The 17,832-nt window shown below is 44.9% G+C and overlaps 1 protein-coding gene across 1 annotated transcript in view; it reads left to right on the forward strand.

Moving 5' to 3' along the window:
- The first annotated feature begins 2,932 nt into the window (after window positions 1-2,932).
- The window catches only part of CFAP251 (cilia and flagella associated protein 251), a 79,804-nt gene continuing 64,904 nt past the window's right edge, over window positions 2,933-17,832 (forward strand). Inside the window, exons 1-3 of the mRNA XM_040420225.1 lie at window positions 2,933-3,227; window positions 8,401-8,685; window positions 8,844-8,984. Of these exons, the coding sequence (XP_040276159.1) occupies window positions 2,964-3,227; window positions 8,401-8,685; window positions 8,844-8,984 (690 nt within the window). The 5' untranslated portion in view covers window positions 2,933-2,963. The remainder of the gene's footprint in view (window positions 3,228-8,400; window positions 8,686-8,843; window positions 8,985-17,832) is intronic.

Consider the following 17,832-nt stretch of genomic DNA (forward strand, 5'->3'; position numbering starts at 1 on the left):
CTGCATTAATGATAGATGTAGTAATATTATTATTATTAGAGGCTAAGCACCCAGTGCCGCACAGTACAGATACAGTATGTGGAGGCGATCATCATTTACTAGCGAGTCTCCATTGGTCAGAACTGTTGTAATGTTTTGCCATATAACATACCTGCAGTGATCTGAGATCCATCATGTAGATTATTCCTGATAATAGCAGAGCGCTGGTGGGGTTGGGGGAGTGATGAGTAGTGATTTTTAGTATGTGCCAGCTGAAGGGGTCTAATTCCTTGTCCATTATAAGCCTGATCCATTGTGACACAATGCTTGTCTATGGTATCGCTCAATGTCAGGTATCTGCAATTTACCAATAATATGAATACAACAGCATAGGATATTTTTTTATTAAATTTTTTTAAAATATTATTTTAAAAACCAATAGAGCGGCCCTGTCCCTTCTACGATTACGACCATTATATCACATGGAAATTTGTGCTTGCTTGACATTGTAATGTAACACACTGCGTGCGATGGAGCCCTGGGTCCGTTTTTTTGGCTCCTGGCAAATGAGAATTACGTTTTTAGAGCTATTAGGGTCCGTACACGCATGAAAAAAAACGCCAGAATAAGCACATTTTTTCTAGTGGTTTGTTTTGCACACAGTGGGGCTCATTAACCAAAGACCAGCATGTATTGATCCCCAGAGAATTCCGATGGGACGCAGGCCTCTTCATAACCTATGTGCATCCTCCTTCAGTCCGTAATCTACTCCACCATTAACGCCAGGAGTAAATGATAAATCTGCTGTGGCCGATGACCCTGCCCCCACTACAGCCTCACCATGACCCCTTTTTTGTTTTAATATGTTCATGTAGTTTAGGGTATTTGGGTGTAAGGTTAAAAGGGTTTGTCTCTGCAGGGCACCCCATTCTCTAAGAAAAGCCACACCTGTGATCGGCTGATATTCCTGCAGGCCTCTGGGCCATTGAAATGAATGACCAACCGTTTAGGCCTCTTGCACACGAACGTGTGCGCCCCGTGACCGTGCTGCGGCCTGCAAATTGCGGGCCGCAATGCACGAACACCCACCGTGGGGCAGCCACAGCAGATTGCGGAACCGTTCACTTTAACGGGTCTGCGATCCGCAAAAAGATAGCACATGTTCTATCTTTTTGCGGAACGGAAGTACTGGACGAAACCCCACGGAAGCACCCTGTAGTGGTTCTGTAGGGTTCCGTTCCGTGCTTCCGTTCCAAACCATTCCGCATCTCCATATTTGCGGACCCATTGAAGTGAATGGGTCCGCATCCGTGATGCGGAATGCACGCGGAATGGTGCCCGTGTACTGTGGATCCGCAAATGCGGTCCGCAATATGGCCACGGAGCGCACACGTTCGTGTGCAATAAGCCTTAAACAAGTTTTCCTGTGACTGACATTTATCACCTATCTACAGGAAAAGTGATAGTCTGATTACTGGGGCCCCACTGCTGGGATGTAAAAGGATCACTAGGACAGGGGCCCGAAGCTTCTTTTTCTCCTCACTGCACAACAATACTAAGGAGAAGACTGGATGGAGCAGTGGTAAAGGATGCACGGTGCTGCTTTAGGCCTCATGCACACGACCGTAGTTCTGGTCCGCATCCGAGCCGCAGTTTTTGCGGCTCGGGTGCGGACCCATTCACTACAATGGGGCTGCAAAAGATGCGAACAGCACTCCGTGTGCTGTCCGCATCCGTGGCTCCGTTCCGAGGCCCCGCAAAAAAAATATAGCATGTCCTATTCTTGTTTGTTTTGCGGACAAGAATAGGCATGTCTACAATGGGCCGTCCGTTCCGTTATGCAAATTGCAGAAGGCACACGGGCGGCTTCCGTTTTTTGCGGATCTGTGGTTTGCGGACCGCAAAAAACGTCACGGTCGTGTGCATGTAGCCTTATTCAGTGTCTATGGGACAGACTGAAGGAGTCAAGTACTCGACATCAGTTCCATAGACTTTGAATGGGATGGCAGGGCTCATGCTTGACCCTCAAAATCCTCCTCCGAGCAGTCATGCTCCAGAGGAACAGTGGGGTCTGGACCCTTATTGTAGTGGGGCCTCCAGTAATCAGACATTTATGACCTATCCTGCCGAGATCCTGGATATCATTGCGGTAAAACCCCATTAAAGTGACCCTTCGGTTCAAGAAAAAAAAAATCATGTTAACTGAGAAACAGACAAAATACTTACCTGGTGATCTCCTTTTTAGCTGAAGATCCACTTATTACCGTACCAGGATTCTCTTCTGCCATCCAAGATGGCGGCGACGTTCTTCAGAATACCTGATGCATACTGTGGATCAGTAGTCCAAGACACTTGCCGCTTGTCTTGAGCAGAGCAGTGTCTTGGATTACCAATTGAACAGTATGCATCAGGCAGTCTGAGAAGCAGCGGCCATCTTGGATCACAGAAGAAACGCCCAAGGAATCTGCAGCTGAAAAAAAGAAAAGGAGGGCACCAGGTAATATTTCTGTTCATTCCTCAGTTCATTTTTTTTTCTCTTTTTTTTAAAGCCGTGTTAGCACTTGCGCCATTTTTCTTTCTGGCTAGTAGCCTCCGTTGTGACGTCCGTATGCCCCTACAGTCAGTTCAGGAGTAGAGAGGGGTTTTATGTTCTTTATTATTATTATTTTCAGTTTTATTATTTTTGCTGCTCTTCATATTTTTAGTTTTCTTAAATAGTGGATTACCATACATTCCAAATCACACTCTGACTGTGAATAACTGCACATGCTATAAAGTAGGGATGAGCGAATCGACTTCAGATGTTTCATCCGAAGTCGATTCGCTCATCCCTAATAAGGAGTCCTGGATTCCTGGTTACAGGGGAAAACTACCCAAAACGTGGCATGTTTGTGCTTCATTGGCTATATGCTCATATGATGTCTTTTATATTATACAATATTCATCGACAATTATACAGAAATAATAACTCAACGCAGAGCAAGATGTCTGCAGGTAATGCTGATCTACAAGATGAAGGACTACCTCTTAATGCCCCTGACCAAGATGTCCCACTTTATGAAGAGGAAACGTATAATGAAGATCAGACGATATTATCAACCTCTGAGCCTTCTGAAGAACATCTCCCTGAAGACATTAGTGGAGATCTGGAGGAGCAAGTAAATGAACCAGTACCTGAAGAAGAGAGGTCTCCTAATGCTTCTCCCGAGGAAATGTTTCATGATGTAACAACTAAGGAAGCCCCTGAGGTAGACCTGACAATGTATTGTATATATTTACTGTACTGGGTACAGATCAGATGTACTGGAAATGTTACTGTAGTATAGTGTTTAAGTACTTGATTTAGACCATTTTAAAGGGGTTGTCCACCTTTTATTAAGTGACGGCCTATCCTCAGGATAGTTGATCGGCTACAGTGCCGGAAGCAGATAGCTCCATCAACTTCATAGTGGACTGAGAGCTACCTCCATTGACTTCAATGCTATAGCTAATTGGGTGGGGGAACGATCAGGTGGAACCTGCACCTATATTGAGAAAAGAGCCCCGCAAGTGAAGGAGGGCGCACTGCGCATTCACAGCCGCCCTCCATTCGGCTATTTCCATCAGCCCCATAGAAATGAATGGGAGCGGGGGCCGCGCATGCGCGGTACTCTCCCATTCACTTCTGTGGGGAGCCGGCTTGGTGGTGGCCGGACCGGAGTCCTCCAGCCACCACCTTGCGGGGCTCCGTTCTCAATATAGGTGCAGGTCCCAGTGGTGGCACCCGCACCTATAAGACAATGGGGGCATATCCTAGCAATATGCCCCATTGTCCATGATGAGACAACCCCTTTTAAAGAGGTTTTCTGAGACTTTTATACTGGTAACCTATCGTCTGGATAGGGGATCAGTATCTGATATTTGGGGGGTCTGACACCCAGGACTGCTGACGATCAGCTATTTGAGAAAGCACTGGTGCTCGCAGTAGCTCGGCACCTTCTCTCGGCTCACCAAGCACAGCGGTGTACATTATATAGCTGCTATGCTTGGTATTGTGTTAAGCTCCATTCACTTCAATAGGGCTGAGCTGCTCCTAGGCCAGGTGATGTCATTGGCCTAGGATAAGCTGCAAGAAGACCGAGGCGCCAGTGCCTTCTCAAACAGCTGATCGGTGGGGGTCCCGGGTGTCAGTCCCCACTGATCAGATACTGATGAACTATCGAAAGGATAGGTCATCATGAGTATAAAAGTCCCGGAAAACCCCTTCAGTACTTCTGCAGGCATGCCCTCAACAACTGACAATGTATCAGATTTTTATTGGGATGTTTTGTATTTAATCAAATTTATTGATATAATATCAAAAGATGTATGGTTATGTTCATAAGTATTTCTCCTCTGCAATATCCATAACGAAGCTTCAAGCTGATGCTTCTAGGGGCAGTTCCATGGGTGTTAAGGTACAGAATGGATGCCCTGGGTCACTCTCTGAGTCTCCCACCATATTCCCGGTGGCTTTACATGCAGTTGTAGTCACGTTGTATAGAATCTATGAATATATTACAAAATAGTTTCTGTCCAGCATGATTGCATTATACAGGTGGTAGTCATTGCACCACCATCTTTACATCATGCAAAAATATTCCACAGCGCTGTACAACTAGGGAGGTAACACATAAGTAAAATGACAAGTGATCCAAACGATGAGACATAAGGAGAGAGGTCTCTGCCAGTAAGAGCTTATAATAAAAGAATATGAGAAGAGTGACACAATAAGGCTCTGCTTACATCAGAGGTAGGTGTCGGGAGTACTCCATGATGTATACCATAGGACCCCAGGCAAAAGAGTACTTTTATTATGCCCTAGGCCTGCTTTCCCATGCAGGGGGACACAGTAAAAACAAGTGTGTGTGTATAGATATATATCTATACACACCATATTTTTCTCCCTATAAGACACAACTAGGTTTTAGAGGAGGACAATAAAAAAAAAAAAATGTTTTCATTAGAACTCAGGTCAGACCAGCAATCAGACCCCCAATGTTAATAAGACCCCAACAAGACCTCAGATCAAACCCCCAATAAGAGCCCATGCCTCTAATCAGCCCCCTTTGCCCCATATCATCCCCCAGCAGCCCCCATTGCCTCATATCAGTCCCAATATCCCCCATTGCCTCTCATGTTAGCCCCCATTGCCTCAGATCAGCTCCCAGCAGCCCCATATTGTCTCAGATTAGCCCCCAGCAGCCCCATATTGTCTCAGATTAGCCCCCAGCAGCCTCATATTGCCCCACATCAGTCCCCAGCATCTCTATACTGCCCCCAGTATCTCCATATTTCTTCTGCTCCTGGACGCCGCCGCTCCTCACCTACATTGCGATCCTCTTCATCCTGCTGTCGGCTGCGCCGTGAAGGCTACGCACAGGGTGAGATCACAGAGCGCATTGACGCTGTGCGCAGCCTTTACAGCCGACGACCAGAAAGTGGTGAGTACAGAGCCTTCACCGCTTCCCGGTCCTCCGGTACTAATAAGCGCATCCATAATGGAAGCGCTCATTAGTATTTGCCCCATAAGATGCAGGGGCAAAATGCGTCTTATGGGGCTAAAAATACGATATATATATATATATATATATATATATATAGAGAGAGAGAGAGAGAGAGATTTTTTTTTTCTACAATGGGGGCCTAATGGGGACACATACCACTGTATGCCCCCGCAGCCTTCCGTTAAAGGTATACAGAACATGGTGCTCATTTTGCCTGGAGGATCAGTCTTGCATTGACATTTTCTGGTTGTCATCCAGTCGGGTTTTTGAGCTGATATCCAGAGAGATGTAACAAGGGTAGGTAGCTGAAGACAGGATAGAGGGGAGATACTTGTAATCAGGTCAGGTACCAGTCATGGACTGTGGCTATATGACATAGGCCTCTTTGAAAAAGTTAAGCTTGCTTTAAGCTGGGAATGTTACAAGCCAGTTTATGGCTAGGGCTATACAGCTACATGTGTCGCACCAATGTTACCAACATTAATTGTAATTATAGTCTATGGAAGTGGTAGCAAACCTATGGCACGGGTGCCAGAGGTGGCACTCGGAGCTCTCTCTCTGGGCCCCCGCACCCTGGAAATAGTCTATGGGGTAGACTTCTCCTGCCATTTATCAGCACAGGGCGCTCTATGAACGACACAAGCAGCACATTGAATGTAGGCAGGCTATTATAGCTAAATGATAAAGTACATAGAAGATATACTAGATTGGGCTGTAGTATTCAGGGTAAATTTCCGTGTTGGCACTTTGCAATAAATAAGTGAGTTTTGGGTTGCAGTTTGGGCACTCGGTCTGTAAAAGATTCGCCATCACTGGTCTATGGTGTCACACTGTGACATGCCGTGACTGCTACAGTGTAGTCGCAAAAAATCTATCCTAGTTGGATTTTTGTGTAACTGTCACGTTGCAGTCGCAGTGCGACACCATGGACTATCATTACAATAAATGTTGGGCAAAATTGGTGCGACACATGTCGCCATGTAGCCCTAGCCTAATTGTCCAGAGCAGTGAGTTCCACAGAATGGATGCCACGTGGGAGAAGTCCTGTACATGGATGTAATAAGGAAGGATGAAAGCCGATGCTTCCTTAAAGGGGTTATCCCATGACTAATGTAAAAAATGAATATCAGACATCATATAGGACATGCCAATCTCTTTCTAACAAAGCTAGTACCAGCCCTGTACCTTACATGGATCCAGACATCTCCCCATTCATTGCTCTGCTAGATTTATATCAAGCTGACAGCTCAAGAGGAGTGTCCTTCCTGCTGTACCTCAGGGGGTGTGTCCTTCCTGCTGTACCTCAGGGGGTGTGTCCTTCCTGCTGTACCTCAGGGGGTGTGTCCTTCCTGCTGTACCTCAGGGGTGTGTCCTTTCTGCTGTACTTCAGGGTGTGTGTTCTTTCTGCTGTACCTCAGGGGGTGTGTCCTTTCTGCTGTACCTCAGGGTGTGTGTCCTTTCTGCTGTACCTCAGGGTGTGTGTCCTTTCTGCTGTACCTCAGGGGGTGTGTCCTTTCTGCTGTAGCTCAGGGGGTGTGTCCTTTCTGCTGTAGCTCTGAAGGGGTGTCTTATCTGCTGCAGCTCTCTTGCTCACAACTCAGGTGGCAGTTGGAGGATGAAACTGAGCATGTTCTCAGTGAGCCGGACAAACAAATAAGAAAAAAACAAACAGCAGGTGGCGCTATACAGATATATTTTATTGAATATATTACTTGTAATTACAAAAGTATTCAGATGCAGGTGCTGGTTTGAAAATGGTAGAATATTTTTCGTGGGACAACCCATTTAAGTAGTTGGGTGGACTTTAGTTTTCGTAAGGTATTTGGAGAATCCATCTTCCCAGTGGGAGAGGTCTGCAACATGTGTTTGATTCCCTAGCAGTGCCACCACGGGCTGTCCAGGGAAAGTTCACAGAGTTCATCCGTCAGAAGAACAGAAAAATATAAAAATGGATCCGTTATTTTGAGCATCTGTTATGATCATTTTGTGTCACTTCCATCAGAGATCAGTTATTTTTGACAGGAGAAAAAGTTTTTTTTGCAGGACGTTTTTTCCTGTCAAAAATACGAGGTAACTGATCTCTGACGGACTTAAGTCAAACTGATCATAACGGATGCTCAGAATAACAAATCCATTTTTTTAAAATAATTTCTGATGGATCAGAAGAACGGAAAGCTAAACTATGATGTGAACTCGGCCTCCGAGATGTTCTTCTGTAGCTGCACTCAGCACTGATTTATAGATGAAGGTCCTGAATGGGGATCCTTCCTTTTCACTTAAATTTAAAGGGGTTGTCCCACGAAAATTTTCTACAGTTTTCAAACCAGCACCTGGATTTCAATACTTTTGTAATTGCATGTAATTAAAAATTTACCATAGCCACTGAGTTATTCAATAAAATGTATCTGTATAGCGCTACATGCTGTTTGTTTTATTTCTTATTTCTTTGTCCTGTTCACTGAGAAGGCCGCACATGCTCAGTTTCATCCTTCAACTGCCTCCTGAGCTGTGATAGGTAGAGCTGAGACACGCCCTCTTAGCTGCAGCAGGAAAGACACTCCCCTTGAGCCACAGCTTGATATAAATCTAGCAGAGCAATGAATGGGGAGATCTCTGGATCCATGTGAGGTACAGGGCTGGTACTAGCTTTGTTAGAAAGAGATTGTCCCTATATGAGGTCTCTTTTTCATTTTTTACATTAGTCATGGGATAACCCCTTTAAGATAATTTTTGAACTAGTTAACTAGGTTGTTGTGTACCTTTGGTATTGGGTTAATCTGTGGAGATGAACCGCATGTAGCAGCTGGATTTTGGAATGTGCTGCACTTCTTACACGTCTTATCTGATTATTTTATGTATTTGCTGTTATTGTTGTTTCTTGGCTAATTGTTAATAGGAGGATGTTACAGAGGAAGAGACGTCACAACAAGGAAAAGGTAAATTAGAGGCTACAAATCCTGTGCAGGAATCATGCAGGATTTCGGACAATAACCTCACAGAGAGCCAGTGGTCAGATGAAAGAAGTCATTTCGCCTTAATATCTGCTGATGTCAATGAGAAGGACGATGCAGAAGAACAAGCAGACACAGAGGTCTCAGCCCCTGAAGACTCACTTGTCTACATTGCCACTCCAAGGACGGTGTTTGAAGTTGAAAACTCGGTTTTTACAGATCAACCTCTTGTGAGTTATGACCATGTCTACATCTGCACCAGGGCTGTATTATCAATGATGGGCTTTGGGTTCCTTTAATCTGTACCACAACCTGTGTATTTTATATCACTTCCTATTCACTAAAGTTCTAAGATGAATACCTGTATATGTGGCTATGTTTTTTGCAGAATTTAGCATGGTCTTTTGGCATGAATAGCAACATCCCAATTTATAATCTTCATGATGAAGAGCATCAAGTGGCTGTGTATGTGTGTGCGCATACTGCCGTCATCCATGATTTCACACTGAACCGTCAGCGCCATCTACAGGTGAGATACAATATTCTGCGCAACTGATTAGACAGTATGCATGCAGCATGTTTTGTTGAACAGAAAGTCGGCATTTATGCTGGAAACCCGCTGGCTCCCCTTCGGATCCCATTATTGTCAATGGGGATCCTGTGGTGCGTGGCAGTATCTGGCTGTGCCGGATATGGTGAGGTCCTGTAGTCTGTTCTTCTGCTGGAACAGACTACCAGAGCTCACAAAATATATGTGAATGTACCTCAAAGTGCATTTTGACCTGGTTATCTATCCTGTAAAGGGTTGGATTTTCCACGTTTATGGATAATTGGAATAAATACCCTAATTTTAATAAGTGGAGACTTCATTTATCTAAGGGCTTCATTTGGGGCCTGTGTTGCGCATTCCACCCAAAAAGAGAGGACACCAGAACAGAAACTGAACAGACCCATTCTAGTCAGTGGGGTCTGTTTAGTCAAGTGCTTGCACTTCCGTTACTTCTGTTGTTCTGCTCCTCTAAGGTGTGAACATGGCCTGAGTAAACCATATGCTTTTATATATAGCAAGGATGGTAAGAATCTCTTGTCTGCTCTAATTACAGTAGTAGTCGTCATTTTGTCTTCCGCTTCCCAAACTAATAGGGCATTTATCTCCAATAATCAACTCATGTTCCTCGTGTCTGCGTCTTGCTTCTACCATATGCTCTAACAAGTCTACCATATGCTCCATGCCTACTGTGCGGCCTGAGGTTTTGGAATAAAACATTGCAGTTTGTAAACTCAGTTATGGAAATGAGAATTACTGTGAAACCAGAACATCTGATATTTTCATATCATCTGAATATGGACATTACAAATATTTTGCTGGCGAGATGACGCTTTTGAACATTAGATGCAACCAAATGTTTGGACCCTTTAGAACTTGCTGGAATTTCTAGTTAATGGGAGAATTTCATTGCGGTACGGCCTGTTGGCTCCTAAGATTCTGGTATACTGTTCTGTGTAATGGTTTGCTGACATACCGGGTGAGATTTGTCAAACTGGTGTAAAGTAGAACTGGCTTAGTTGACCATAGCAATCAATCAGATTCCACCTTTCTTTTTCCAAAGGAGCTGTCCAAAATGAAAGGGGGAATCTGATTGGTTGCTATGGTCAACTAAGCCAGTTCTACTTTACACCAGTTTGATAAATCTCCCCCATTTAGACCATGCAGAATGTGATATTGTCAGCTTTACTCAACTATATCCGTTTTTTTAATCACACATCTAAGGCTACTTTCACACCAGCGTTTTTGCTGGATCCGTCATGGATCATCAAAAACGCTTCCGATATAATAATACAACCATCTGCATCCGTCATGAAAGGATCCGGTTGTATTATCTCTAAAATAGGCATTGTAAGTTAATGGGGGACGGATCAGTTTTCTTTTGTGTCAGAGAAATCAGATCCGTCCCCATTGACTTACATTGTGAGTCATGACGGATCCGTCTTGCTCCGCACCACATCTCGGACAGAAAAACGCTGCTTGCAGCGTTATTCTGTCTGCGATGGGGACGCAACCAAACGGAACGGAATGCATTTTGGTGCATTTCGTTTCGCTCAGTTAAGTTTTGTCCCCATTGACAATGAATGGGGACAAAACAGAAGCCTTTTTCCCCCTCTATTGAGATTCTATGACGGAAAACGCAAGTGTGAAAGTAGCCTAATCAAGTATTATTTTGGTCCCAGTATAATACATTTTAACTTAGTTTCTCATGTTCCACTATAAGCTGAACCTATATGTCTCAGCATGACTAAAATATAAAGGTACACTATTACAAACTCCTAGGAAAGTACCAACCTGTGTGAATTCAGCCTAATGAATATTTTTTAGCTTCCTGAATATGTTGCATAATTACTTAATAGTTCAGGCTAAGTCCTCTAGATCAGTGTTTCCCAACCAGCGTGCCTCCAACTGTTGCAAAACTACAACTCCCAGCATGCCCGGACTGCATTTGGCTGTGCGGGCATGCTGGGAGGTGTAGTTTTGCAACAGCTGGAGGCACACTGGTTGGGAAACACTGCTCTAGATGACACTGCGGGGCAGATGCTCACATTCTCGTACAATCATATCAAAGGGCATATGTACCTGCATTGCTGAGAAAGATAATGTTTTAATATATGCAAATGAGCTTCTAGGAGCAACAGGGGTGTTGCCGTTACGCCTAGAGGCTCTTTTTTTATTTTTATTTTTTATGTAAATTTTTTACATAAAATTGTTTTCCATTAGTCCTAACAGCAGCACAAGTGGGGATTCCTCCCCTGTGAAGCCGGTCAGGACAGGCAGAATTTTTGTTGAAAGAAAATTACTGCCAAGTATCATTAATTAACTAATTAAACCCACCCCTATATAGGATTCCCCGCCCTGGCAGGAGGTGCTTTTTAGCAAGTAGAAATAATAACCGAGATGGGGTGGGAAATTTGTGTGCTGCTGTTAGGACTAAGGGAAAACAAATTTATGTTAAAAATTAACGTTTCCCTGTCGTCCTAACCAGCAGCACAAGTGGGGACCTAGCAAGGAGTACTACACACAAATTGGGAGGGACCCCCTTACTCTTTTTTTTTCTAAGAGACAGCGGCACTTAGAATAGACTGTCCAAAGGCCACTCCCTCAGACCGTCTAGAATCTAGACGATAATGTCTAATAAAGGTGCTCTGGGAGCTCCAGGAAGCTGCAGCACAGATCTGGTCTAGCGGAATCAGCTTCTTTTCCGCATAGGATGTGGAGACTGCCCTGGTGGAATAGGCAGTCGCAAAGGATGGAGGAGCCAAATCCTGAGATAGGAAAGCTACCCGGATAGCCTCCTTTACCCACCTGCTCAATGTAGGTTTAGAGGCTTTCAGACCTTTGTTTTTACTGGCATATGACAAGAGGAGATTTTCGGACCTTCTAAAGCCTACAGTTCTGTCCAGATAAATTCTTAGGACTCTAGGGATGTCCAAGGTATGCAACATTTCTTCTTCTGGAGATGATGGGGAAGGACAGACAACTGGTAAAGATATTGTCTGATTGGTATTTCTGAAAGACGGGACTTTTGGTACAAAGGTCAGAAGGAATCTTAGCAGGACCTTGTCCTGAAAAAAACAATATGTATGGTTCAGAGGCCCCCAGGGCCTGGAGTTCTCCAATCCTGGCCGAGATAATGGCCAACAAAAAGGTTGAGGTGAGACGTTGTATGTGCGTTCCACCGGACTCGTAGCTGAGACGCATGGCCATCTATGCTGCATCACGTGAATTGATCATGTGATCGCGGCATCGAGGGAGTCACGATTTAAGCACGGAACGGCACAGAGGTAACTTGGCGTCGCTCTGACTGATTGATACCACTATGTTTTAATGTTTCCCTCTGGTATGATTTATTACGAACGGGCCCTGGTTAGAGGAACATGTGGTCAGATGACAGATATGGGCGGACTAGCATCTGGTCAATATGACACTGGTCAGGTGACAAATCCGGATTAGCATTTGGTTAATATCACATGACCACACTAGCGGATCTGATTGGTTATGACAGATAGGGACCGCCTCTATCTAGACCTTTAAAAGTGAGTGTGTGTGTTTGGACTAATTGGAGCTGTATCTTTCTGCCCCCTGGAGCCCCTCCAACTGTGCACTATCGGTCTGTGTATAAGAGAAGTCAACAGAACTTACCAGATAAGTACAATATTATTGGTCATTATCGAGCTATCTTGTTGTTGTGGTCATATGCTATGGTATATTTTTCATAGCCAGATCGATTATATATATGTGTTGTTCAGCAGACTTCCACAGACCTGTGCCGGTTTGGGGCGCTCCAGCTCTTCATCTTTTCTCTTTTTATGTATTTGTTAATATACTTGAATGGATATCTAACTATTAGTGCTGTATATCAGTGTCCCCTGACGAACCTTGTCCATTATAAGGGGAAACGCGTCAGAACTACATACTATGTTACTGTGAATCAAGTATAATGTATTAATTATTGGGATATTCAATCATGTATCGTTGATTAGATTGAATTAGGGCCTTACTAAGGACAGGCTAGCCAAGGCACGCGGACAGAGTGTGCCTACCATCCAGGTACATCTCTGGGCTGAGGATAGCTTTTTTTAGGGTGAATTAGGGACAGACACTAGGTGTTTGCACGTGGTATATTCACACAATTCCCCTAATACTGGCTACCTGTCCAGGTTATTGTGAGCTCCTTCAGCAGCTGTACTCGTAAATATGAGTCCTTTGTGATTCGGTTTGATATTAAAACATTTGTAATAAAAGTTAAGTTTTAGGTAGTTGCTTTCAGTGAGTGTGTTTACTTTTGAAACTATCCTTGAGATATATTTTTTTCAGTGATTAAGTTTCCAACAAAAAGGTGACCTTTAGGAACAAAAACCTAAGGTCAACACTTTCCAAAGGTTCAAATGGGGAAGAACATAACCCCTTTAGAACAATAGATAAATCCCACTCCGGGATTGGTCTCAGGATGCTAGGTTTAAGTCTCTCAGCTCCTTTAAGGAACTTCCTGATTAGGGGGTCTTGAGAAAGAGATCTGCCAAGACAGGCAGATAAAGCAGATATATGGACTCTGAGTGTAGATGGGCTTAGACCCTTGTCCAGACCATCTTGAAGAAACTGTAAAATAGCTGAAAGAGGAGGATCTGAGGCTACTATCTCTTTATCAACATACCATTGAAGGAAGATCTTGTTTATCCTGGAATACTTCTTATTTGTAGACTCCGCCCTGGAGTGTGAAATTGTTCTCAAGACCTCCGCTGAAAGCCCTTTAACTTCTAGTAGGGACCTGTCAATCTCCAGGCTATCAGACTGAGTCTCCTCAGTTCTAGGCTGGAACCTGTGTCCTGATACACTAGGTCCTGCGTTAGGGGAAGTCTCCAATATACACCGTGACTTATCTGCATGAGCTGGGTGAACCAGGATCTCTTTGGCCAGAATGGAATGCTGGCAATCACTGAGATCTGGTCTTGCTTGATTTTCATCAATACCCTTGGTATCATGGAAATTGGAGGGAACACGTAAGCCAGCCTGGACAGAGCATCTATCGCTACAGGATTGTCTTCATTGTAAAGGGAGCAGAACCTGTTCACCTTGGCGTTTAGTCGAGTTGCCATCAAATCGATCTCTGGAGTTTCCCAGCACTGGGTTATCCTGGTGAAGATGTCCTTGTTGACCACTCGCCTGGAACTGAAAGGCCTCGACTCAGGCGATCTGCAACTATGTTGAGATCTCCCCTGATATGAACTGCCAGGAAAGAATTAAATTCACTTCTCTGAGGAGTAGTTGGGCTCCCTGTCTGTTGATGTAGGCGAATACTGTTGTATTGTCGTTACGAACTCTCACCGCCCTGTTGCGGATAAGAGGGGCAAAGTGATTGAGAGCGGACTGCTCTCAACTCTCTCATATTGGATGAGAGAAGTTTCTCTTGAGGACTCCAAGTACCTAGTACTGGATTCTTCTCCAGATGGGCTCCCCAACCTAGAAGGGAGGGGTCCGTGGTCAATGTGATCCAACGAGGTTGAATTAAGGACCTCCCATCTGATAGGTTCTTCCACCACCTGACTGAAGAACAGACTTCGGTGGACAGGGAGTGCGTCTTGCTCAAACCCCTGGAATTGCGATTCCAAACCGTTAACACTTCCTCTTGGAGGAAACGTAGATGCCACAAGGCCCAGGAACTGCCTCTGCAGATGCTGACATGTGGCCTAACATCTTCATAAGAGTTCTGATGGAAACTCGCCTGGGTACCAGAAGGAACTCCGCTGCTCTTATTACACGATCTTTTCTTTCCGGAGAAAGAGAAAGAGTCATGTGATCGGAATTGATTACAAACCCCAGAAATTTCCTTGTGGTGGAAGGAAGAATTTCTGACTTGTCCCAATTTATAAGCCAGCCTAGGCATTGAAGAGTTTGAAGAGCCAGCTGAAGATGAGATTGCAAGACGTCTAGAGTGGCGGCTTTTAAAAGCCAGTCTTCTAAGTATGGGACGATCTCTAGTCCTTGAAGCCTGAGCTGGGCGACAACCGGAGCCACAACCTGTGTGGGGGGCGGAAGGGATGCCAAAAGGCAGTACAGCAAACTGGTAGGGCTTCGCCACACCTTTTATGGATACAGCAACTCTCAGATACTTCTTGTGTGCTGGATGGACAGGAACATGAAGGTACGCGTCCTTCAGTTCTATGGTGACCATAAGGTCTCCGGGATTCAGAATATTGATTACTGAGCGTATGGTCTCCATCCGGAAGCACTTTTGCTTGATAAAGCAATTTAGATAGCGTAGGTCAATAATCATCTGCCACTAGCCTGACAGCTTTGGGGCAAAAAAAATCCGGGGAATAGACCCCTCGACCCTGTTTGCAAGAGGGGACCTCCTCTTGAGCTCTTTTTTGGACGTACTGAAGAACAGAGTCTTCCAAGACTAGCTGCTTGTCGTGGGCAAGGGGTTTTGTCAGGATAAACTTCTCCTGAGTGGGGGGAAATAAACTCGATTTTGTACCCGGATGTCACTATATCCAAAACCTAGGGATCCAGAATTTCTTGAAGCCAGAAATTCCTGAACAAACTTAAACGTGCTCCGACTGGAGAAGGATTGGGGGATAGTGCCACGTGCAGCAGAACTAGAGGGGGTAGGGGAGGGTGACTTGTAGAAGGCTGATAAGAGTCATGGGTCAGCCTTACGGTCCTTCCCGCGACTTCAGAGCGTTTCTGGGACCTGGACGAACTCTGATATCCCCTGTTAAGGGAAATATGGCTTTCAGCCAGAACCTCATCCTGATGACCACACAAATATGCCTAATAATTGGACCCAGTGGTATTCACCCATTCAGTATGGCCAGTAGCATTGTGTCCCTTGTTAGCATATCCTAGGCAGTTGAACAACATCCTCTTGACCAAGAGATGGGGGAAGATATTTGGGTGGTCACATGGTGGAGTCTATGGAGGGGGGGGCTGGGACATAGCAAGATATAAGTGAAAGTTGGGAGTGAGGCGGGGGCTTCTCTTTCTGGACACCGATGGATGCAGGAGCAAGCTAAGTTATATGTGTGCGTATGTGGGTATGTATATAAGTATAATATCCCAGTAGACTTTATATGTGTACATATAGATATTAGCAGTCTGCAATTGTATTACCAGTTAGATTATATGCTGTTTATGCATGAGTCTCTATATGTACATGTACTGGAGGTGAGTTGGTTAGAAGATTAGATCCAGTAGACTGTATATTGGTGGACTCTGGATATACTGTATATGCATACACATTATTAGCCGCATTTGCTTAGCATCCAGGGTGGACAGGAACTGAGGTGGCTGTGTGTGGTGGTGTCCTCTATGTATTGTGTTATCTGTATCTCTATGTATATTGTCCATTGCTTTGTCATCTCCATGTTATCAGTAAACTATTTTTATATATAAGTATCTGCGAGGGTTGTGTGTTGCTCCTGGGATATATGAAGGACTGGAAGAGGTGTAATTTTACACAGGATATTCAGGTTGTATGGGATACAAAGGCAATTTGCTAGGAATAGAATAGAAGGGATGGAAAACGGAGATATACATAAATCTCCATTTTACAAGAGACAAAAATCCCCTCTTCATCCCCCTCCTCTAGCTCTTCCTCGGCCTTGAAAGGTCTGTTGTGGAAGGGACTTCCCCTTCTTGTCAGCCAAGCTCTCCATCAAGCAATCAAGCTCTGACCCAAACAATCTTCCAGGCTCATATGGGAGACCACACAGATTAAACTTTGAGGTGTTATCTGCCACCCATGGTCTGAGCCAAAAAGGGGGTCTACTGGCTGAAGAAAGAGCCAAAGTCTTGGCTGCTAATTTAAGATTTTAGGGTGCAGCGAGGAGGAGTTAGATTTCTGTCTTTGGCCTGGCTCATCCATTTGAGAGGGGAGTGGTCAGTCACCAGGCGGAACTTCCTCCCCAACAAATAATAGTGGAGAGACTCGAGAGCCCACTTGATGGCCAGGCACTCTCTCTCCACTATACTATACCTGGTCTCGGCTGGGGTGAGCTTACGGCTGAAGAAGACAACGGGATGCTCCTCCTCGTTGACTTTCTGAGACAGTACAGCACCGAGGCCTACTTCGGAGGCATTGGTCTGTACTATAAACTCCCTTTTGAAGTCGGGCGTCATCCAAACCGGGGACCCACACAGGGCCGACTTTAAAGTGGAGAAAGCCTCTTCTGCCCGATCATCTCAGCGAACCATCCCTGACTTGTGTCCCTTCAAGAGTCCTGTGAATGGCTCGGCCACCGTAGCAAAGTGGGGAACAAACCTCATGTAATAGCCCACTATTCCCAGGAATGACTTTACTAGTGGTGACAGGTCGGGCCAATTTCTTATCGCCTCTATTTTGTATACTTCGGGTTTGATGACTCCACACCCAAAGACATACCCCAGGTACTTAGTCTCCTATAACCCTATTGCACATTTTTTCGGGTTAGTGGTTAGTCCAGCCTTCCGAAGGGAGACCACTACAGCCTGGACTTTGGGTAGGTGACTTTCCCAGTCGGTACTGTGGATGACAATATCGTCCAGGTAAGCCGAAGCATACCGACAATGTGAACGAAGCACAATGTCCATAAGTCGCAGAAAAGTGGCGGGGGCGCCATGCAGACCAAAGGGTAACACCTTATAGTGATACAGCCCCCCAGGTGTGACGAAGGCAGTTTTCTCTTTGGCAGCCTCTGTTAAGGGCACCTACTAGTACCCTTTCGTGAGGTCCAAAATAGAAAAGTACCATGCTTGTCCTAACTTCTCGACTAGCTCATCCACCCAGGGCATGGGATACGTGTCGAACTTAGAAATATCGTTTAATTTTTACGAAAGTTGTTCCAAA

This window comes from Bufo bufo, chromosome 2 (assembly GCF_905171765.1).
Source record: "Bufo bufo chromosome 2, aBufBuf1.1, whole genome shotgun sequence".
NCBI classification, from domain to species: domain Eukaryota; kingdom Metazoa; phylum Chordata; class Amphibia; order Anura; family Bufonidae; genus Bufo; species Bufo bufo.